We start from the raw sequence: 24035 nt of genomic DNA on the forward strand, positions 1-24035 counted from the left end.
ACAAAGCCAGGGCCACTGGCCAATGTGCCTGCAGTTCTGAACACCTCTCAGTTCTCAGGCAATGCTTGGTTTGTCGGGGGTGTTTAGTGCTTAGCCCTGCAGTTGATCAAGTGTAAGGGACAGTCTTTCAGCAAGCCCTGTACCACAGAGTTGTTCACTGGAATGTTCTTTTTTTAGATATAAACGAATGTACTATGGATTCCCATACGTGCAGCCACCATGCCAATTGCTTCAATACCCAAGGGTCCTTCAAGTGTAAATGCAAGCAGGGATATAAAGGCAATGGATTTCGGTGTTCCGGTAAGTAGCATTTGATCATGAGGTCTTAGCTATTCCCCATGAAGCATTCTTCCTGTATCTCCTTCCTCTCTTTATTTCTTTCCTTCTTTCTTTGTCTCCTTCTCCCTCACTCTCATTCTGTATGTGTGTGTCTGTGTGCATGTGTGTAGTATAGTGTTTAACTCTCTACCTCAGCCTTTTCTTCTTTGCTAATTGGACCATATCTCCAATACTCATTGAAGTTGTAGGCACTGAACTTAAAGAAGAGCAAGGGTACTTAGTATCTTTCTGGCCACAACATACTTCAAATACTGAACATAAAATTTCAGGACAAAAGACACTGAGAAAATATATCAGGGCAGACTGAGTTATGGTGCAGTAACAAGCAAACCTAAAAATATCATTGGCTTGAAACCACAAAGGTTTTTAAACCAAGTGAATCAGGATGTTTTCCAGAATGCACAACTGAAACAAAGTATGATGAAGCTGAATCATCATAAGTATGATCAATTTATCTGTCATCCTCAGGCCCGGATTCACTTGTTTTAATATATATAGCAGAGAGTTCTATTGTTCTTGCTGATAAATTCTTTCATACTGTGTGTTAAAACTTTAAATTTATAAACCAGCCATCTAACAATAAAATGTCACTGCTATTAATAACTACAGCAACAATAAAGGTTTATTTCTCACTCATGTAATATGTCCAACGATAATTTTTCAGGGATTTCTTGTCAATATGGTCACTTAAGGACAGGCTGACAGAGGCCCCGTCATCTTATGGTACCATGGTCTCAATTTAAGGCCTTACGGTTTGCCACAGCAGAGAAAGAAGCATGGAAAACCATGCATTGGCTCTTAATTTATTAAGTTTGGAAGTATCTAACATCAAGGGACAAAAATAATAATAAACTTGCTCTGTGCTCCAAAAGAGAAGAAAACTAGAAATCTTGGTGAACACCAGGAATGTCTTCCAAGGCAAGACAGCTGTGATTACAGTGCAGTCACTCCCCTAGTACACAATATCTTACAATGTTTAAAGTCATCCAGGTTCTGCTGGGTGTGACGGCTCACATCTGTAATCCTAGCACTTTGGGAGGCCCAAGTAGGTGGATCAGCTGAGGTCAGGAGTTCAAGACCAGCCTGGCCAACATGGTGAAACCCTGTCTCCACTAAAAATACAAAAAAATTAGCCAGGCATGGCGGTGCACATCTTTAATCCCAACTACTTGGGAGTCTGAGACACAAGAATCACTTGAACCTGGGAGGCAGAGATTGCAGTGAGCCCCTGTACTCCAGAGATCACACCACTGCACTCTAGCCTGAGCAACAGAGTAAGACTCCATCTCAAGAAAATTTTTTAAAAATTAATAAAGTCATCCAGATTTATCCCTCTGGTCATGTCCCTTTTAGCACTGGCTCATCATGTGACTAGACTTGTTGACTGTCCTGATTCAACTCTCTTATATACCCCTTAGCAAAGTTCCCACATGTTCAATAAATGTGGCTGCAAGGTATACCCTGACCTACGTCACATCCCATACCACTGTCTGTCCAATGCTCCCAATGATGCAAATGACTGTCAGAGTATTGACCAGTCATACAAAAATAAACCATATGTACCATGATAGACATTTAGCACTACACCCATAAAAGGTTCACAGTACCCCAGTGGGCTCTTGTTGAGTACCACTGGACAAGAGTATGTACGAAAGAATATAACCAAAGAAAATTATTCTGGAAATGAAATTCTGTGAAGAACTGCCAAAAGAACAGGGCAGCATTTAGTCTGGGAAATATAGTATGGAAAAGCATAAATTGCGCCTGTAAGTATTTTAAGAAATATGAAATAAAAGTGGCTTTCCCAAGCAAACTAAGTGCAGTGGGTGGTTACATTCTCTCTTAAACATGGCTGCTAGGTACTTTGGAGTGGAGCAGGGAACCCCATGGAGTAAGGACATTCCACTGCCCCTGGTTTGCAGGCTGAGGGCTCTGAAATGGATTCCTGCATTGGGTTGGAGACGGGAATAAATGACCACTTAGTGTCCAGCAACTGGATGCCATGGTTTCTATTCCTCTAGATAGAAACCAGAAATATCCAGTGATGTCCTTCTGAAACTTGATTCAGAGAGGGAGAGATTGGCTGCCCATGCAGGGCTGTGCATAGGTAGGTTGTGGGGAAGGACACCATAACCTTGGGAGGCCCCCAGAGAGGAGACAGAATAAATCGGCTTTCCATGTTAGATGAGTGCTCAAGGGACCCATGATCAAATCTCCTTGATGCCACCAAATTTGAACATGTATATTCCAGGTTGGGAAGGCCTGAATTTAAATCTTAGCTCTGCCCCATGCTGGCTGTGACCTTTAGCAAATTTCATAACCTCTCTAAGCTCAGTTTCCTCCTATTCAAAATGGGGTTTGTGGTAGTACTGTGGTGGGTTCTTGTAACAGGCCAGGCCACAGTTTCTTGGAGCTCGCTAATCCTACCGAGGCAGAGTAGACAGTTGCATGTGTATCTCCAGCAGTGCTCTCTCTCTGACAGGAGTCTCTGGATAAATACTCCAGCTTCCACTTCACAGGGTGGGACAGTTCTGAGGTGTGCTCTGCACTGGCTCCCAGATGTCCCCAGCAGGACTGAGCCCCAATTACCCACAGTGATTACCTGTCCATTTAAGCACCATCTTTTGGCTTTTCTCTTTTCCTGTCTCACTGTCTCCTCTCCCCAATTTCTGCCTCCTGGAATCACCTTCCAAATAAGCCATCTGCACCCAAATCCTTGTCTCAGGCTCTGCTGGGAGGAACCCCACTAAGACAAATATGTCTTGCAGGGGTTCGTTATGAAGTTCAAATGAGGTAATACAGGCAGAGAGCTTAGTTTAGCAGGAACATATAGTAGATGTTCATTAAAGTTAGTTGCGATTGTTATTGTTATTAGTATCATTTCGATCAGCTGTTTGTTAAGGGCCACACACTGAAATTTCACAAAGATAAATGCAAAAATGCTGTGCATATAAAAAAAACACCTCAGGAAAACATCTGTTTCAATAAGTGAGCAAGTCACCCCCACGTACTCACTCTCCTATTTCTAGGCATAAGAATTGAAAGCCCAGAGTAAACCTGGAGTCATCTTTCTTCCTCGTCGTTTGATCCCCTTGAAACCACAATGTATTATTAATGTTAAAATGAAGGCAGCATCTTTAAGCATGCAATTAGGTAGTTGTTTGCAGCCTGCATTTTCTATAACGTAACCCAGTGCTTTGAAATTGTAAATCCCACATCAACAAAAACATTTCTTGTGTCAAGAAAATGTCTGTTTTTCTTGGACCATCCAACTTTATTTTGGGATAAAAGAAATTTGTCTTTATTCTTTGAACACTCAAATTCATTACACTCTTCTATTCAATATCTGAAAATTATGCATTTTGTTATCCATTCTGCAGCTAAATTATTTCTTCAGTCTTTCACTGGAATGTTTATTTAAAGAAGAAAACTATCTTTGGGTCATTCACTATATTACTTGTCCAACCCTTTTCATTTTCCTTTAATTCTCCATAAAATAAACAACTATGTTACTGTTGAAAATTCATCTTAACAAAGTCTTAACACTTGTTGCTTAAAGGATACTCCAAAATCCACTCTTATGTACACACAAGAGTCATAAAAACAAAAATGAGAGAACTGCATCTATTTAGCATTCAGCATTATAAAATGTTATATTGCAAAATACATTTGTATGCACATAAATTGCTATTGAATAATATAGGGCATAGGCTGGGTGCGGTGGCTCATGCCTGTTATCCTAGCACTTTGGGACGCCAAGGCAGGCAGATTGCCAGAGCTCAAGAGTTCGAGACCAGTCAGAAACAGGGTGAAACCCTGTCTCTACTAAAATACAAAAAATTAACCTGGCATGGTGGCATGTGCATGTAGTCCCAGCTACTCAGGAGGCTGAGGTAGGAGAATTGCCTGAACCCGGGAGGCAGAGATTGCAGTGAGCTGAGATAGCGTCACTGCACTCCAGACTGGGCAACACAGCAATACTCTGTCTACATTTTTTTAAAAATTATTATATATATATATATGGCATTGATGTAGCAACTTTTATTAAGTTCATCATTTTGAAAAGTTCAGACTCTACATCACAACATGGAAAAAGAGTTAGATTATCCTAACCCACTCTCTACACCTAAAGGAAGAAGCACTCTAAATGTAGATGTGTTTATGTTTTATTGTCCTAATATGAGTATTAATAATATACTACCAGATAATTTGGTCTTGATTAGACAGCAGCTACACCTCATTCTCAGAAAATCAAATGCCAGATAATACCCAATTTTGGGAGTAACAGTCAACTTAGGAAAGGAAACTGTCATTTGCTTGCCAGGAGCCCAGCTTCTGGAATCATTACCTTAGCTTGATTGCTGACTCCCTAGCTTACTACCTACAGACTGAGAACAGATTATTTAACCTTTCAGTACCTCAGTTTCCACACCTGAAAAATAGAGATGATAGTATCTAGCTATTGATATTGCTTTGATGATTAAATTTATTCATACAGAATAAGTAAACAGCCATCTAAAGGGTTTAGCACCAGCCCAGAATATATGAAATGCTTAATAAGCATATGCTAGGAGTAAGAATAATAGTCACAGAGCCGTCCTTACCAAAATTCAGCAATTATTTCTATTGAAAAGCAGCTTGTTTAGTCATTAAAAATATGCTTATGGCTTAATTCAGTTTATATAGTGTGTATTCAAGAATATGGGCTTTGGTACAACCAGGCCATCCCCATTTTTTCTTCAATTATAAACATTAGAAATTTGGAGGTATGGGCTGGGAATTTTTCTAAGTCAGGAAAAGATGTTAAACATTCTGGTGATGGATGCTAAAAATAATAGCACACAGCCGGGCGCGGTGGCTCAAGCCTGTAATCCCATCACTTTGGGAGGCCGAGGCGGGTGGATCACAAGGTCGAGAGATCGAGACCAACCTGGTCAACATGGTGAAACCCCGTCTCTACTAAAAATACAAAAAATTAGCTGGGCATGGTGGCGCGTGCCTGTAATCCCAGCTACTCAGGAGGCTGAGGCAGGAGAATTGCCTGAAGCCAGGAGGCGGAGGTTACGGTGAGCCGAGATCGCGCCATTGCACTCCAGCCTGGGTAACAAGAGCGAAACTCTGTCTCAAAAAAAATAATAATAATAATAATAGCACACATGTTGAGTACATGCCAAACACTAAAGTAACCGATGTGTGCCCACCCAGTTAAGCCTCCCAGAAAAAAACCTATTCTTATCCAAACTTTATAAATGGAGAGACTGAGGCAAAGAGAAGTTAATTTTTCATTTTAGGACCTATGGCTAGAAGATGTGGGAGCTAGGAATCAAACTCAGGAAACTAGGCTTCAGAATTATGTGCTTAAACATAGGACAGGTGTGTTCATGACCAATTGGTTAATCCTCTGTGATGGAGAACTCAAAGTTGGCCCTCCCCAGCAGACTCTGTTGGCTCACCTTTTGTTCCATCCTAGCCCCTTCCCGTTTCCTGGATCCCATGCTGGAATACATTCCTCATCTGTGGTTAAGCTCCTCCTTCCAGGACTGTGTCTAATGCTTAGATTAGTAGAACTTTTCTCCTCCCAGATGATAGAACATCTAACAAACTAAGCACAGTTGAGTGAATGTCAGTCATGGTCCTCCTGGGTAAGATATTCTCACGTAAGAGTGATCTTCTATGAAGTTTTATTCCGAAGATATGAAATTAAAATTAGGGTTTTCAGGTTGGTAGAAGTGTTTGACAACATGGGTATTTGGAGAAATCTCAAATCCCTCCCAAGAGAAATTGTCAACTTTACAAAAAACTGGCCTGTGAACCTGAAAACTTTGAAATACCTAAGTTTTATGTCTGAGTTCCCCAAATGTGCCAAAGACCCTCCTGCTGCAACTCCCTCCACATTTATTTTTTTGAGACAGAGTCTCACTCTGTTGCCCTGGCTGGAGAGTAGTGGTGTGATCTTGGCTCATTGCAATCTCTGCCTCCTGGGTTCAAGCAATTCTCCTACCTCAGCCTTCCAAGTAGGTGGGATTACAGGCACCCGCCACCATGCCCAGCTAACTTTTGTATTTTTAGCAGAGACAGGGTTTCACTATGTTGGCCAGGCTGGTCTCAGACTTCTGACCTCAAATTATCCGCGTGCCTCAGCCTCCCAAAGTTCTGGGATTACAGGCTGAGCCACCATACCTAGTGCCTCCCACATTTTTACATTCTCAAGAAGATGATGTAATAATCAATAAATTTTTACGAGAAAACCATCATAATGTCAAATTTAAAGCAGCAATAACTAAATAAATCCAAATCTACTTATGCATATGCGTATCATGAAAGTGCATTTTTATCCTTGCCTAGCTTTCTCTTTACATACTAAGAGAATGAAATTGTCGACACTATCAAAGTTATGATGTTTTGGTTTTTGTTTCTTCTCAATAGGAACATTTGAACTTCAAAGCAGAAACTGAAAGCAGATGTTTAGGTTTGCCTGGTATGGGTTGAAACCCTTTCCTCATTATTTATTAAAGGTCTTTAGTTTTATGTTACTGATTGCAAAAAGGAAATTTATAGAGAATAGGGGTTTCCTGTTAATTTTTCTTGCTGGGTACTGGGAAAGATGCCAGCAACCATGGTCAGAATTACAGTCGGGCCTCCAGAGGAAGGTCTATATATAATCACACATTATGGTCATAACTTAACATGCAACCTCTAGCAAAGTAGCTAAAACGGGCCATCTGAAGGTCAGGAAAATGAGTAATGATGCATTACTTGTTGGTTTCATACCTATAGTCAGGCTGTCACAATGACAAATAACTAGAATATTTCACTGAAAATAAAGATGTTGCTCTTTTGATTCCAAAGTAAAAGCAATGTATTAAGAGCATATATATTTTCAAAGCATTTTTCTTTCCCCTGTTGGTTACGCCAACTATTGCGGACTCCTCTTTGTTTTTTTTTTTTTTTCTACTACTTTGATATGGATTGAATTACCCAAATGATGGAGAAGGAATAAAGCAGGAGAAGAGGTTAAAATATTGCCAAGAAAAATAGTATAATAAAATCCCAGTCCAATTTTTAATAGTACTCTTTTTAGGCATCAAAATTGGTGTCTACTCCCTTGTTCCATTTTCCTCTAAACTATTTCCAAATAATAGAATTATGTGAATTGATTGAGGTGTTATTAAACCCTTTCTTGCTTATTAGTAGATTAGTACATGCCTAGATATTTTATAGTGAGGCAATATGTTTGATTTTAAAGATCAGTGTTTTTAATTTTTAAAAAATTAATTACTTTTTTATATCAGTTGGATATTCTGAATTATCATGAGTATATCCCTGAAAAGGAGGCATATATCTTTGAATTACAGATCTCAAGGAATTTGAACCAGTCTAGAGAAAAGTAACCTTAATCTTAAAGCAGGAACCAATCTATCATAGAAATAGGACTTGAGAAAGAGTCATTCGTGGCCAGGTGCAGTGGCTCATGCCTGTAATCCCAACACTTTGGGAGGCCAAGGTGGGCGGATCACGTGAGGTCAGGAGTTCGAGACCAGCCTGGCCAACATGGCAAAACCCCGTCTCTACTAAAAATACAAAAATAAGCTTGGTGTGGTAGCATGTACCTGTAATCCCAGCTACTCAGGAGGCTGAGGCAGGAGAATTGCTTGAACCTGGGAAGGGGAGGTTGCAGTTAGCCAATATCATTTCACTGCATTCCAGCCTTGGCAACAAGAGTGAAACTCTGTCTCAAATATCTAAAAAATAAAAAAAGAAAGAAAGAAAAAAGAAAAGAAAGAGTCATTCATATGCTCTATTCCCAAATCTTAGCTCTGTCCCTAGTTAGATGAGTGACTTTGGGCAAGTCACTTAACACCCAGTTGCCTCATCTACAAGACAAGAGTCCCCGACTAAGTGAACTCTTTTGTACCTCTTGAGTTTGACACTTTTTCCTCCAAGGGTCATGAGTCCACTGAAGGATAGGAACAATTGATCTAGGGGTATATTTTTAAAGTAATTTACTTTTGCAGTGAGAAATAGTAAATGAAAAATAGTAAGCATAGAAGCCTCTCTGAAATATTTAATAAATAAACTCATTTAACTTTAAATAATGGTTGACTGAGGTGAAAAAGGGGAGAGAAAGGAGTGGACAGAAAATTGGGTATGTGTATATTGAACCGTAGGTCACCGTTTTTTTTTGTTGTTGTTTTTTTGTTTTTTGTTTTTTGTTTTTTGTTTTTTTTGAGATGGAGTTTCGCTCTTGTTACCCAGGCTGGAGTGCAATGGCACGATCTCGGCTCACCGCAACCTCCGCTTCCTGGATTCAAGCAATTCTCCTGCCTCAGCCTCCTGAGTAGCTGGGATTATAGGCACGTGCCACCATGCCCAGCTAATTTTTTGTATTTTTAGTAGAGACGGGGTTTCACCATGTTGACCAGGATGGTCTCAATCTCTCGACCTCGTGATCCACCTGCCTCAGCCTCCCAAAGTGCTGGGATTACAGGCTTGAGCCACCGCGCCCGGCAAGTCACCGTTTTTGTAGGTCACAAATGGCTCATTATTACGACTTATATGGTTCAAACTAATGCTGTAGCTTTAATCTTTGAACATCAAATTTGGACAAATCTATAAGGCTACTAGGACAATACCAGTTTTGGAGAATACCAGAATGAAAGCAGAAATATTAGAAGACCCTGGCAAATCCATGTCTTTGGGATCTGTAGCCCAACTGGATAGCAGTAGGTGTTTCACTAAAGGAGTCTCTGAAGCAAAACAAAAGATAATTAACATAATTACCGTAACACTGATCTGCTTAAAACAAATACAAATATAGTTCTTCCTAATTTATCAAATGGTAGAGCCTCATGTGGGTTCATTTTGGAAGCATTCACTTGCTATCCTTTAGCATTTTTTAAATGCTCCATTTTTGTGAGTAATTATCAGCCAATTTGGAACGTCTTGCCTCTTACTTGTTTTAGCTATCCCTGAAAATTCTGTGAAGGAAGTCCTCAGAGCACCTGGTACCATCAAAGACAGAATCAAGAAGTTGTTTGCTCACAAAAACAGCATGAAAAAGAAGGTAAAAATTAAAAATGTCACCCCAGAACCCACCAAGACTCCTACCCATAAGGCAAATTTGCAACCCTTCAACCATGAAGGGAGTATTTCCAGAGGCGGGAACTCTCATGGAGATAAAAAAGGGAATGAAGAGAGAATGAAAGAGTGGTTTACGGAGAAGAAAAGAGAAGAGAAAGCCCTGAAGAATGACATAGAGCAGGAGCGAAGCCTGCGAGGAGATGTGTTTTGTGAGTGTTACTTTTATTTTATATGTTTTATGAAAAATGAATTGCAATTTCTCCTGGCAAATGAAAGAAGACAAAAAGCCAGTTTCACAGCTTAAGTAAAATGGGTTGGGCCTTAAGTCTTGAGAAGCAGTATTCTCTGTAAGGTCTAGAAACAAACAACTTCTACAGACACCCAATCAAACCTGCAGCTCTAGGAACCAAGGAAGGGAAGTCCTGTTCCCCTAACTGGGAGGCTTCCTATTTGACACAGACCTTCTATTCTCACTTTCAGCCAAGGCAGCCTGCTTGTCCTGCAGTTGCAGTGGTTTGGCTGCCCAGATCTCCACAATGCATGCCCCCAAATCAGAGAGAGGCTCACTGCGTGGATCTGCTAAGCTCTACCTTTTTACTTCTTGAAGGCACTTCGACAGGCCTAGTCTAAGAAAATGAAACCTCACAGTTGTGTGGTTATGATTTTAAAAGCCAAAATCAACAAATGTAGGAGGATAAATTTTATAGTGGAGCTTAAGTTTTCTGTGTGAACTAGAGAACACCCATACTCCGTTTTCACTGGTTGCTGTGCAGAACCCACCATAAGGCTCAGTCCCCCAGGATGGTTTCCATATTAACCCACCCTGCATCTCCACACTGAGACTTTCCCATTCTTTCTGACTGGGTATTTGTTGCTCCCTCTATATTTTGCCTTGTCTAGTCTTGGCTCTGTGACTGGTGGTCATATATACAAATGCCAGTTGGATCTAACTAAAGGAAAAGTAGACACAGGCCCACCCCTCCAAGAACTAGCATCCAGTGACATTCTCTGCCTTAATAGAGAGTTAAAATTTCAACAAAAAAAGAAAGAAAGAAGATAGAAAGAAAGAAAGTAAGAAAAGAAAGAAAGAAAGAAAAAGAAAGAAAGAAAGAAAGAAAGAAAGAAAGAAAGAAAAGAAAGAAAGAAAAAAAAAGAAAAGAAAGAAAAGCATGTTTCCAAAACCTGGTAAGAAGGGATGTATCAACAGTGTAGATGCTTAGTTCACTCAAGGGAGTATCTGGAAAAGATGTTCTAGATGAGGAACCTGGATCCAATGCAAATTATTTGGAAATGTTACAGAAACACTGCTCTAATATATTCTGTAATTAGAATACATGATTTAACCTTCTTTGTTTGGTCATTTGATGCATACCTTCTGAGCATGTGGGCTTTAAGTGTTTTTCTTAACTGACCAAGTGTTCTTTATTAGCCCCTAAGGTGAATGAAGCAAGTGAATTTGGTCTGGTTCTGGTCCAAAGGAAAGCGCTAACTTCCAAATTAGAACACAAAGGTAAATAACACTTTCTCCCAAGTGTATGCTCTTTCACATTGTCCATGTCATTTTCATTTCTTTATACAGTGAAATGATTGTTTCTGAATACCTGCTTCACTCATAAAGCCCAAGGGAAACATCATTACATCATACATACAGTGCCAGTATTAAAATAGTAGTTTCATGCTACTACACTTCAGCCTGGGTGACAGAGCAAGACCCTGTCTCAAAAAAAAAAAAAAAAATTAGAAAGTTCCAGCAAAGTGTTCACTGGTTTATTTGGGTAGGAGAGATTTTATTTTCTGGCCTGAATTTGATAAACAATTGCTTATATTCTCTGTTTCTCTTTGTGCATGGGGATCTTGCCCATTACTTATTTTTTTAATTGTTTTTTGTTTGGTTGGTTTTGGTTTTTTTGGCAACATAGTCTTGCACTGTCACCCGGGCTGGAGTGCAGTGTAATTACAGGTGCCTGCCATCATGCCCAGTTAATTTTTTGTATTTTTAGTGGAGATAGGGTTTACCTATGTTGGCCAGGCTGGTCTCAAACTCCTGTCCTTGTGATTCGCCCACCTTGGCCTCCCAAAGTGCTGGGATTATGGGCTGAGCCACAGTGCCTGGCCTTATTTTTCTTTTGTTTTGAAACAGAGTCTTGCCCTGTCGCCCAGGCTGGAGCGCAATGGCATGATCTCAGCTCACTGCAACCTCCACCTCCCAAGTTCAAACAATCCTCCTGCCTTAGCTTCTGAAGTAGCTGGGATTACAGGCACCCACCACCATGCCTAGCTAATTTTTGTATTCTTAATAAAGATGAGGTTTCATCATGTTGGCCAGGCTGGTCTTGAACTCCTGAACCTCATGATCTGCCCACCTCAGCCTCCCAAAGTTTTTTTGTTTTTTGTTTTTTTGTTTTTTTGAGACGGAGTTTCGCTCTTGTTACCCAGGCTGGAGTGCAATGGCACGATCTCGGCTCACCGCAACCTCCGCCTCCTGGGTTCAGGCAATTCTCCTGCCTCAGCCTCCTGAGTAGCTGGGATTACAGGCACGTGCCACCATGCCCAGCTAATTTTTTGTATTTTTAGTAGAGACGGGGTTTCACCATGTTGACCAGGATGGTCTCGATCTCTTGACCTCGTGATCCGCCCGCCTTGGCTTCCCAAAGTGCTGGGATTACAGGCGTGAGCCACCGCGCCCAGCCTTTTCTTGTTTTTTTAATATCACAACAGAATTTGTTCAGAATGGCTTCACAGATGCAACTTAAAACAGGGCATGCCATGATCTGTACTCTGTGCAACTGAAAACAAGGTATTGCCTTCCAAAGCTCCAAATGTTAGATATCTTCATAATGCTCTTAGAGGTTATGAAATGTGTTCTTTCTTTTTAGCAGATTTGAATATCACAGTTGACTGCAGCTTCGATCATGGGATCTGTGACTGGAAACAGGATAGAGAAGATGATTTTGACTGGAATCCTGCTGATCAAGATAATGGTATTTAGCTTTGGCAATTTCATGTTCTGCAATATGGTGAAGGTATAGAAGGCCCTCCGTGAGTGGCGGATTGTTATTCCTACTACTCATCAGGGCAGGGTTGCTTGTCATTTTTGGAAATTTTTAGACCTTCCAAGGTCTCCCTTGATAGATGATTAATTTGACCAGCGTATATTCTACTTAATCCCTCTCCCACACACCTGCCTCCACAAAGGGTATGTGAGCAAACATCTTCCATATTCATTCTCCTTCTGCTGAGAGAGAGATGTTGAGATTTGTATAAAGTTTAGAAGAGTTCGCGAAAAGATAGAAGTTGTTTCTTCTTCCCAGTTTACCAGTCATGGCACCTTGTAGTTTTTATTTTGTTTTGTTTTGTTTTGTTTTCATGGGGGAAATAAATCTTGAAAGGAAATATAACCTCCACCTAAAGCTGATGTTTTAGTAGAGTGGCCCCTCAAAGCATGAAAACCATAATAAGCATCAAGTCAATGACCTGAACTCCTGGACTGGGCTTTCCCTTCTGTTGTTGCTTGAGGTTTTCTTTCAAGCCATGTGTCCTTGAATATTTCTCAATCTTATCTGTGAGCTGCAGACTTCCCACCCTTCCCATTGCCTACTTAAACATTACTGATGGGCCCTAACTATCCCTTTACGTGTTTGGCTTGTAGATCCCATTTAGAGCACAGATTGAATCTCTGTCTCTTGAAGACTGACTAAATAATTAAAGACAACTGTTAACACCTTCAGGGACTCCAGTTCCTTACCAATCAAATTATTTCTTTGGGAATGTACAGGCTCAGCCCTCAGTTAAAAGATCCTTCTTTTAGATCCTTCTTCTCGACTAATTTCTCCCCAGCATCTTTCCTTTAATGCCCTCACATGCACTCAGAAAACCTAGATATCCCCTAACAATAATTCCTTTTAGAACTTGGGGTTAGGGAAGAGGGGATACATCTCACACAGCAGTCGTGTGAGTGAGACTTTTACTGAAGATTCAGCGTAAGCAAAGGGCAAATTTAACCAGGCTGAAAACACCATATCACTGGAAGAGCTATCTTGTTGATGACTAACCTGAGTTTCTCTTTTCTTCCATGATGGTGTCTCTAAATTTATGTCTACCAGAGCTATATCATACTGGGAGCCCACAGGTTATTCCAGGACCTCCACAACTGATAAATACAGTTACATTAGGTCTTATGTTCAGTTTTCTGTCCATTGGAAATTCCCTATTTACAAACACTCAATTCACAAATAACCCCAGGGTTCTCAGCTTTCACATCATTCAAATCATACCCCCTCTCCTCCTGTACCTCCATTGGCTCTCTAGGTGAGCTTTTCATTCCCTCTGTATAGCTAAATATAAAAAAGAAACATGATCAAGGCAGGAGGATCACTTGAGCCCAGGAGTTTGAGACCAGCCTGGGCAACACAGGGGGATCCCATCTCTACAAGATATTGAAAAAATAGGACAGATGCAGTGGCTCATGCCTGTAATCTCAGCACTTTGGGAGGCCGAGGTGGGTAGATTTCCTAAGGTCAGGAGTTCAAGACCAGCCTGGCCAACATGAAGAAACCCTGTCATTACTAACAATACAGAAATTAGCTGAGTGGGGTGGTGTGTGCCTGTAATCCCAGCTACTCAGGAGGCTGAGGCCGGAGAATTTCTTGAACCTGGGAGGCAGAAGTTGCAGTGGGCTGAGATCACACCATTGCACTCCAGGCTGGGTGACAGAACAAGACTCTGTCTCCAAAAAAAAAAAGAAAAAGAAAAGAAAAGAAAAAGAAAAAAGAAAAAATTATCTGAGTATGGCAGCATACACCTGTGATCCCAGCTACTCAGGAGGCTGAGAGAATGTAGCTGAAAGAGATAACAGATAAAATATAGGATGCCTATATTTCAGACAGGCAATGAATACTTTTTAGTCTGTCTCGGACATGTAGTGTATCTGAAATTCAAATTCCATTGGGCATCCTATATTTTTATTTGCTAAATCTGGATACCCTACTAGCTGGGGAAGAAGACCAGTCTCTGGATGCATTGAAAACTAAGGCAATGTCAGCCTGGGTCCTGCAAGTATCTCTGATTTGGAGTAGCAGAAGACCATCCATTCCCCAGCGTCTTCTTCCTGGCTTCTACAGGAATTTTTCAACTTTTATCAACTTCTTCAGAGCCTACTCTTTGAGACTTTTTGCCCAAGTTCATCAAAGCCACAACCTGAAGATGGGAGATGAGCAAAAGTCCACTACCACAGGTTAAAAGATACTTAGAAGATTTGCAGGAGTTGGAGGACAGTGTTCCTGTCATCCTAAATCAGAAATTGGAGCGATATGTTACACATGGTAGTTGAGCTCCATAAAACCACTAGTGCAAGTGCAGGTGTGTTGTGGATTAAACACCAGCTGAGTGGGGTGGTGTGTGCCTGTAATCCCAGCTACTCGGGAGGCTGAGGCAGGAGAATTGCTTGAACTTGGGAGGCAGAGGTTGCAGTGAGCTGAGATCTCACCACTTAAGGAGATGATCACTTAAGGAGCTGATCATCTTATATGTCATTGGCTCAGCAGGGAATATGCATTCCAAGTTTCTGGACCCACTTAAGGAGCTGATCATCGTACATATAATTGAGTCAGTGGGGAAATGCATTCCAAGTTTCAAATCACCGAAATGGAAATGAAATTTTGGAACACAAGTTCTCCATCAACTGCAGATTACCTGCAGTGCTAAAGGATCATTTAATTAGATTCTTATCCCATATCTGCTACTACCAAGCTTTGTGAATGTGAAAAAATTCCTCTGACCCTCAGTTTACTTGTCTATATAACAAAAGACTTCAATTATGTGATCCCTAAAGTCTATTTTAGTATGAAACTTTTGTTTCTACGTTCAAAATGAAAAGGACTTCAGCTTTCCCTATAGAAGATGATTGTTCACTTTTTATAGCTTTTTTATACATTAAAGCCAAACTCCTTACAATGGCCTCATTAGTTGTGCATTTTTCCCTGTCTCTTAAAGCTATTGGCTACTATATGGCAGTTCCGGCCTTGGCAGGTCACAAGAAAGACACTGGCCGATTGAAACTTCTCCTCCCTGACCTGCAGCCCCAAAGCAACTTCTGCTTGCTCTTTGATTACCGGCTGGCCGGAGACAAAGTCGGGAAACTTCGAGTGTTTGTGAAAAACAGTAATAATGTACTGGCATGGGAGGAGACCACGAGTAAGGATGAAAAGTGGAAGACAGGGAAAATTCAGTTGTATCAAGGAACTGATGCTACCAAAAGTGTAAGTGGGGGGAAAATGATATAACTTGATATTTGCATTCTTTTGCAATGATTTAACAAATGAAACAAAACATTTATTGAAGTATGTAGGCATTAGGGATACAGCGATGAATAAGACTTTTTCCCTACACTTAAAGAACTTACATTCTGGAGCTGAATAGGCAAGGTGATTAATTAGCACAACTCAGGCATACTTATCTGGCATATGCATATCATGTTCTGTGGAAATGACCTGTTTGTCAGGCTCCTCTCACCAGCATCTTTCCAAATCAGGTTATACATTCCTTGGTATGTAAAAGAATGTCATTCTCATTTATTCTATGCCCAGAACTTAGTATAGTGAATGGCAGCTAGAAGGTGATTTTTTTTTTTAATGTTTTTTAAACTGAACTGAGAAAGTTGCTATTGTCAACGTCCCCAGGACCACCCTTAGGTTCAGTGAGTCCCTAGAAGGATCACACAGAAGTCAGAAAAGCTGTTATATCCACAATTACAGTTTGTATAGATTAAAATCAGCAAAGGGAAAAAACAGATCGGGCAGAATCCAGGAGAGACCAGGCACAGGCGTGCAGTTTTTGTCTCCCAGTAGAGTCATATGGGCAGCTATTAATTCTCCCAGCAATCACACATGATGACACTCACAAAGTATTGCCCACCAGGGAAGCTCACCCAAGCCTTTTTGTCCAAGGTTTTTGTTGCGGGTCAGTCAGCCCATGTGATCATCTGAGTAGCTGAATTTAGTTATCCAGTTTCCAGCCTCTCTAGTGGTCAAGTTGATACCATGTGACTCAAGGCTCCCACCATAAGTCACATTGTTACCATAAACTATCTGGCATGGTCTAAGGCCTCAGGTAAACAAAGGCAGTTTTAATCAAACAGGATATTACAAGGGCTTAGAGGTTATCTCCTAAGAACCAGTCAAGGGCCAAATATTTCTTTGGAATGTGTAGGGTTTGAACAGCCCAGACCTACTGAGTTAATCTTTCGTTGCACAGTGGGTTTAATAAAGGAAAAGGAAACAGAGTTTTTAAGAGGAAGATGGTCAAGTGGATGAAACATTGAGGAAGAACAATAGAATAAAAATGGCAAAGAGTCTATTGAGTTTGACCCGTCAGGAGGTGGCTGGTGACCTTTACAAGAGGTTTTCCTTTGGAGGGGAAGGACCAAAGGTCACACTTCAGAAAGATGAAAAGGGAAGAGATTGGAGCCTGGAGGCAGCCACTGTGGAGACTTGTGAAGAGTTTAGTCAAGGTGGGAAGGAAAAAGATAGGATGAAAGCTAAAAAGAGGCACATGAAGTGGTGATAAAAGGAAGAACAATTAGTAGATCTATGTATTAGGATTCTATTTATACTTTGCTTGTGAAAGATGACTAATGCAAATTTAACATCTTTTCATTTACTTGTCATGCTTTAATTAAAACAGAGCATCTTATTTAAAATATGTCATAAGACTTGGCTATAAATAAAAGTATATGTTGGTACCAGTTAGTGAATTTCCTAACCACTCTTGCCTTCTGTGGTAAAAGCAGCCAGTGCTTGTTTAGGAATGACACATGCATTAATTTGAGTTTACTCTTATAGCAGTACATTTAAATCAATACAAATCTAGTCCACGTGTTTTTCTTGTTGTGTTTGGGCCATGGTTTGGGGACTGTGGCACTGGGCCATGCTATATATGGATGACATCCCCTGTTAGAAAATTGAAACATGCCTCTGCACAGCATTCATAATTACTTCCATGTTGACTGAATTCATGCGATGGAGAATATTTTTTATATAACATGGTAGCTTGCAGGGCGAGTATACTATCAAAACAGTGATTTTTTTAAAAATGCACATTTATGTAGACACGCCACCAAAGAGCCTAGCCAGCAATCACACTGAAACACAGCAGTGCTTTCATAAGAGGCATGCTCAGACCCAGGCATCTGTTCCCTGAATTTTTCAGTTCTAGGGGAAATCTTGATGGGGGGATATTGAAGGGTAAGGAGGCTGACTAATCCAGTCTAAAGAATATATTCCAGTTTAGCAATGTCATATTGGCTGTGGACATTTGTAATAGATGTGACTCTTGCTGCATAAACTTGGGCATAAAAGGTAAGTCACATTGCTTTCTCGAAATCAAATTATTTCTGAATCCAAAGCCCCATCCCATTAAGCTGGGTGAAAATTCAATCTTGGCTATTTCCTTATGCAGCGTTGGGGTAGGAGCCCCCTCCCTAGGGTAGCCTGCACTTTTAAAAGGCTAAAAGTGGCCCAGACATTAAGAAGGGGGTAGCACATCTTTACTTCATCATGAAGGCCATGGATACCCACATCTTTTGTACCTACTTGACCTTTGAAGTTACTCTTCTCTTCAACTTCCATGCCAGGACCAGACACAGAAACCTTTACTGGAGTTGGAATCTTGTTGCTGAGAATCTAGCCTCAATAGAGACATCAGACAACCATTTTCTGCCCAGGGCTCTGCCAGGGAGACGCAGTGGTGCAGCTTCCTAGTACTGGAGAATCTCACATCTCCCCTCACCACTTCTCCTTTTAACCCTCTACCTTCAACCACAGTCTCAGGAAGTTAAGCTTGTGGGTAACAAATGTCAGGAAAGAGACTGTCTTCCAGAAAAGTCTGCTTTTGATTATTATGTCCCAAATCTCCTTGATAAAAAAGAACATTAAAATCCTGCCTAATTTTTGGGGAAATAGAGTAAGTAAAAATACAGTTAAAAAACACACACACACACACACACACACAAGAGGCCTGGCACAGTGGCTCACGCCTGTAATCCCAGCACTTTGGGAGGCCAAGGCAGGCAGATCACTTGAGGTCAGGAGTTTGAGACCAGTCTGGTCAACATGGTGAAACCCCCATCTCTACTAAAAAAAAAAAATACAAAAATTAGCTGGGCATGGTGGTGCATGCCTGTAATCCCAGCCATTCAGGAGGCTGAGGCAGGAGTATCACTTGAACCTGACAGATGAAGGTTGCAGTGAGCCGAGGTCGCACCACTGCACTCCAGCCTGGGTGACAGAGAGAGACTCCATCTCAAAAGAAAAAAAAAAGAAAAGAAAAGAAAAGAAAAACAAGCACAAAATTGGCATGTCAATTAATTGACCTGACATTTATTTCTAGTTACCCAGAGGTTATCAGTCAGGGGTCTTTGGAAAAGCCACCATATGCCAAGATGTAGACATACCCACCTTTTATCCCATATGACATTAGCCAACATGACATTGCTAAACTGGAATATATTCTTTAGTCTGGATTAGTCATAAGGAAGCCTGCTTACCCTTCAAAATCTCCCCATCAAGATTCCCCTCAGAACTGAAGAATTCAGGGAACAGATGCCTGGTTCTAAGCATGCCTCTTTGGCTGTACTGCCTGTTTGGCTCACCCCTACTTTTTTAAAAAGTTCCTTTGGGTGCAAAAGGTATATCTTTCTGAAAGCAGTTCCCTCCTGAGAAGAGACTAGAGGAAAAAGAAACTTCCATACCCAGTTGTGCTATCATTGGCTGCTTAGTAATAGCTTGTCTACAATACTTCTCAAGAAAATGCACTCAGATTGAGAGCAAAAGAGAGCAGCCCAGGTAGTGGGCAGTCATAGACCCTTGTCATCTCCATTTGTCCCCTGAAATTTCTCCTCTTTGGAGAGCCAGAGAAAGCTGGATATGGTGATGACAGCAAGCCTAAATTTGCTTCATTTTTGAAAACTATTCTGTGATCCTTTATTAAGCAAAAAAGAGGTGGTTCTGGAGATAGTGAGTAGTTGCCTGGTGGCATTGTTGTGAGCATGATTCTTAAAGGATCTTTCTTTAAAATGCCAATTTATACAAGTTTGAATTATATAAGTTTGAATTTTAAAAGTTTAGAAATGACAAAAGGAAATTAATTTATTGAAAGTAAGTAAAGATTCGTAATCATACCACAGTAACATGAGTGTTTTTATACTTCACATTTTACTTTGCACGTGAGTATGTATTTTTATCTATGTGTAACCACATTATACACAGGGGGGCTTGTTGAATTTCATTTTGATAGGCTATATGTGCATGTTATTTTAAAGAATAACCTGTTCCAAATTAAATATTCTTTTCTCTCTAAAATGTTTGTTCCAGGGTAAATCAAATCATCTTTGAATCAGGATCATTTTGCTGTCCTTTAAATCTGCTTATTTCAGATTTTGAGGATTGTAGAAACCCCTAGGCCTAGTCCCTTCTTTATGGGAGGCATGGGAGAGGAGACATCCTTCTCTTAAGAGTGAATGTTATTGGACCAGTGCTCCATAAATTGTAGCCATTATTATTTTTATAATTAGTTAATTTAACAGTATTTCTAGTGTTTTATCTTATTATAACATTAACATGAATTATTTATTTTTTTAAAACATTACAATTGAAGAAACTTAAAAACATTCATTCAGGCCAGGCGCAGTGGCTCATGCCTATAATCCCAACACTCTGGGAGGCCTAGGTGGGTGAATCACTTGAGGCCAGGAGTTAGACCAGCCTGGCCACCATGGTGAAACCCCATCTCTACGAAAAATAAAAAATAAAATAAAATAAATTAGCTGGGCATGGTGGCACATTTCTGTAATCCCAGCTACTTAGAAGCTGAGGAATGAGAATCAGTTGAGCCTGGAAGGCAGAGGTTCAGTGAGCTGAGATTGTGCCATTGCCCTCCAGCCTGGGTGACCGAGCAAGACTCCATCTCAAAAAAAATAAAAATAAATTGATAAATAAAACCTTCATTCAGCAAATATTGATTTTAATCATATTTATTTTAAAACATGTTTGGATAAATGAATGAATAGAAAATAGTCACTGTATATCCTTAATTTTGAGTCCCCTGTCATTCTGTGTTCAATTTGAAGATAATTTTTCTGGTATTCATCCTCTGTTCTCTCTATATTAGAAATTTCTAAACTATAAAGAAGTTTTTCTTTTGATTATTAATAAATCATTAGACAAAAGTGATTATAGCATATCATGAAACATTTTCTTTTTTTTTTGAGATGGAGTTTCACTCTTGTTATCCAGGCTGGAGTGCAATGGCATGGCGATCTCTGCTCACTGCAACCTCCACCTCCCAGGTTCAAGCAATTTTCCTGCCTCAGCCTTCCCAGTAGCTGGGATTACAGGCATATACCACCACGACCGGCTGATTTTGTATTTTTAGTAGAGACGGGGTTTCTCCATGTTGGTCAGGTTGGTCTCAAACTCCTGACTTCAGGTGATCTACCCACCTTGGCCTCCCAAAGTGTTGGGATTATAGGCATGAGCCACCGCACCCGGCCAGCATATTACGAAACATTTTCAACACATGAAAACAACATTCCAGGTAATTTCTAAATACAAAAACCACTATTTTAAGAAAAATAATTACACTATTATAAACTACCAAAATCTAAATATATCAAAACAATATCCGTTTGACTATATAGTTTTTTTAATAGATGATTGTGATGAATATTAAATTTCTTCTCACTTGGTTTTTGTAAAGAAAACCATATTTTATTTTTTGTTTTGCTTTTCTTTAAATGGGAATGCCAAAGTTTCTTTTTAAATCTTATTCTTCTCAGCTTTATGGAGTTTTTCAGAATCCACGTGGGCTTTGCTATGACCTTGTTTTCACCAAATGTAGTTCTCTCAGTGTAGACACCTGGCATCTAGAAAATAATCTATTACCATATATTCAATGTTGAAGCTGGTTTCTATGCAATAGGGACACAAGTTAACAACTATTAAATAGTTTGATTATATCATTGCTTTGAGCGGTTTGAAGTAATTTTTAAATTCTCTCTCCATTATTAGATCATTTTTGAAGCAGAACGTGGCAAGGGCAAAATCAGTGAAATCGCAGTGGATGGCGTCTTGCTTGTTTCAGGCTTATGTCCAGACAGCCTTTTATCTGTGGAGGACTGAATGTTACTATCTTTATATTTGACTTTGTATATCAGTTCCCTGTTTTTTGATATTGCATCATAGGACCCCTGGCATTTTAGAAATACTAGCAGAAAAATTGTAATGTACCAACAGAAATATTATTGTAAGATGTCTTTCTTGTATAAGATATGCCAATATTTGCTTTAAATATAGTATCACTGTATCTTCTCATTCATTTATGAATCTTTCCACATTATATTATAAAATATGGAAATGTCAGTTTATCTTCCCTCCCCATTATATCTGATCTGTCTACGTGAGTTGCTGAGCTTCTCTCAATAATATTTCTAGAAATTTTTTTTTAAAAAAGCACAGAGAAATGTTTAACTGTTTGACTTTTATGATACTTCTTGGAAACTATGACATCAGAGACAGATTTTCACCTAAGTGTCTTAGCTGGATCTTTCATAACCAAGCTTGTATATTTAAATTCTTTGTAATAATAATATCCAAATAATCATCTTGTGTCATGGTTTAATTGTTCTAAGTAAGAAAATATGTTGTTGATTCTGTTTACTTATGTAAATGATTATTTGCTTTTCCGAAAAATATAGTTTTTATTCTTTTCACTATTACTTCATATTTTTTAAAGGTACTTTTTTGTTTTGTTTTGTTTTGTTTTGTTTTCTTGAGATAGAGTTTCACTCTTGGTGCCCAGGCTGGAGTGCAATGGCAAAATCTCAGCCTCCCAGGTTCACCTGGTTTTTCACTGCAACCTCTGCCTCCCAGGTTCAAGCAATTCTCCTGCCTCGGCCTCCTGAGTAGCTTGGATTACAGTCATGTGCCACCAAGCCTGGCTAATTTTGTATTTTTAGTAGAGATGGGGTTTCTCCATGTTGGTCAGGCTGGTCTCGATCTCCCGACCTCAGGTGATCTGCCCACCTTGGCCTCCCAAAGTGCTGGGATTATAAGGTTGAGCCGCTGCACCCAGCCCCAAAGGTACTTTCTATTATGGGAAAATATGACTGCTTTATTAGGCCTTATAACTGCAAAGCAGATTCACATATATTGGGGATTTTGTTTGTTTTTTATTTTTTAGAGATGAGGTCTTGCTATGTTGCCCAGGTTAGTCTTGAACTCCTGGCCTCAAACGATCCTCTCACCTTAGCCTCCCAAAATGCTGGGATTATACTAGTGAGCCGCCACACCCAGCCAGCATATATTGTTGAGTTCAAAGCCTCAGAGAACTACCTAAAACTAGATGAGCAGGTAGCAAGATTCAAAGAAACATAGATACCTTCTTTTTCTTCCTCTTTTCTTCCAAATTCAGGAAGAGCTCTGTGTAGGAATCCTGAGTGTATTCCTTGAGGACAATTTGATATTCTGTTTAAGATTCTGGGTTAGAAACACAAAGGTTCTCCAGATATTTGCTCTCTGTTACCTAAAGCAATTAAGGCATTGAACCATGGGAGGAAGAAAAGAGAGGTGATTCACTTACTAATCTTTAAAATTTAATTTTAATATAAAATTAAAACCTCACTCCTGAAGGTTTTTAAATACTTAAATTCTAACTAATCCTTCCTCAACAATATTCTCTTTAATACAACCAACACACACAACCTTTTAAGATGAGGTGGGGACCACATTGGTTTTCCCTAGTACGAGAGAATCTGGGCTACAAAATCTATACAGGGCTGTAACTGTATCTGTTAGGATAACTGTTAGTTATGGAAACCACAAAAATAGTGTTTCTGATGAGACCAGATGAAAAACTGCCCAGCTAAGGCAAAGCAGCCCACAGAATCCTGAGAGATTATAAAAATAGTTATTTTAAGCCACTAAATTCTGGGGTAGTTTGTTACAAAGCAAAAGTTAACTAATACAAGTGATTTCTGATATTGTAGAACTTAAAGAAGAACCCCTGTCTCTTCAGTGACCAAGGACATTTGAGAGCATAACGTGGCTTAGAAGAAAGGACAATGCGGCCAGGTATGGTGGCTCATGCCTGTAATCTCAGCAACTCCCGGTGGGAGGAGGAGGTAGGGGAATCTCTTGAGCCAGGAGCTTGAGACCAGCCTGAATAACATGGCAAAACCCCATCTCTACAAAAACTACACAGATTAGCAGGGCATGGTGGTGTGCACCTGTAGTCCTAACTACTCAGGAGGCTAAAGTGGGAGGATCACCTGAGCCTGGGAGGTTGCGGCTACAGTGAGCTGTGATCATGCCAGTGCACTCCAGCCTGGCCCACAGAGTGAGACCCTGTTTCAAAAAGAAAAAAGAAAGGACGATGGAGGGGAGAACTTACAATGAAGGACAGTGCCTCACTGATTTAGGCTAAAGGAAGAAATGTTAAATGAGAAATGATATCAGGAGGCCTGGGAACGCTGCTACCTATGGATAGAAAATCAGTGCATAAAGCTCAGTTAAGTTTCATGTTCCTCTGAAATCTGCAGCAGAGACTCATGGTTGCCTACACAA

At 40.1% G+C, this 24035-nt stretch overlaps 1 protein-coding gene across 5 annotated transcripts in view; it reads left to right on the plus strand.

Moving 5' to 3' along the window:
* EGFL6 (EGF like domain multiple 6) overlaps nt 1-23834 on the plus strand; it is a 66986-nt gene extending 43152 nt beyond the window's left edge. Inside the window, exons 7-12 of one of the 5 annotated variants that reach the window (XM_003920315.3) lie at nt 178-300; nt 9303-9629; nt 10850-10930; nt 12297-12401; nt 15412-15677; nt 21483-22178. In XM_003920315.3, the coding sequence (XP_003920364.1) occupies nt 178-300; nt 9303-9629; nt 10850-10930; nt 12297-12401; nt 15412-15677; nt 21483-21593 (1013 nt within the window). In that variant the 3' untranslated portion in view covers nt 21594-22178. Of the gene's footprint in view, nt 1-177; nt 301-9302; nt 9630-10849; nt 10931-12296; nt 12402-15411; nt 15678-21482; nt 22180-23458 lie in introns of those variants that run through there. The other 4 variants (XM_010336427.2, XM_074391687.1, XM_010336433.3 and 1 more) reach the window with 4 other exon arrangements.
* Nucleotides 23835-24035: the final 201 nt, after the last annotated feature.

This window comes from Saimiri boliviensis, chromosome X (genome assembly GCF_048565385.1).
Source record: "Saimiri boliviensis isolate mSaiBol1 chromosome X, mSaiBol1.pri, whole genome shotgun sequence".
Lineage (NCBI taxonomy): Eukaryota > Metazoa > Chordata > Mammalia > Primates > Cebidae > Saimiri > Saimiri boliviensis.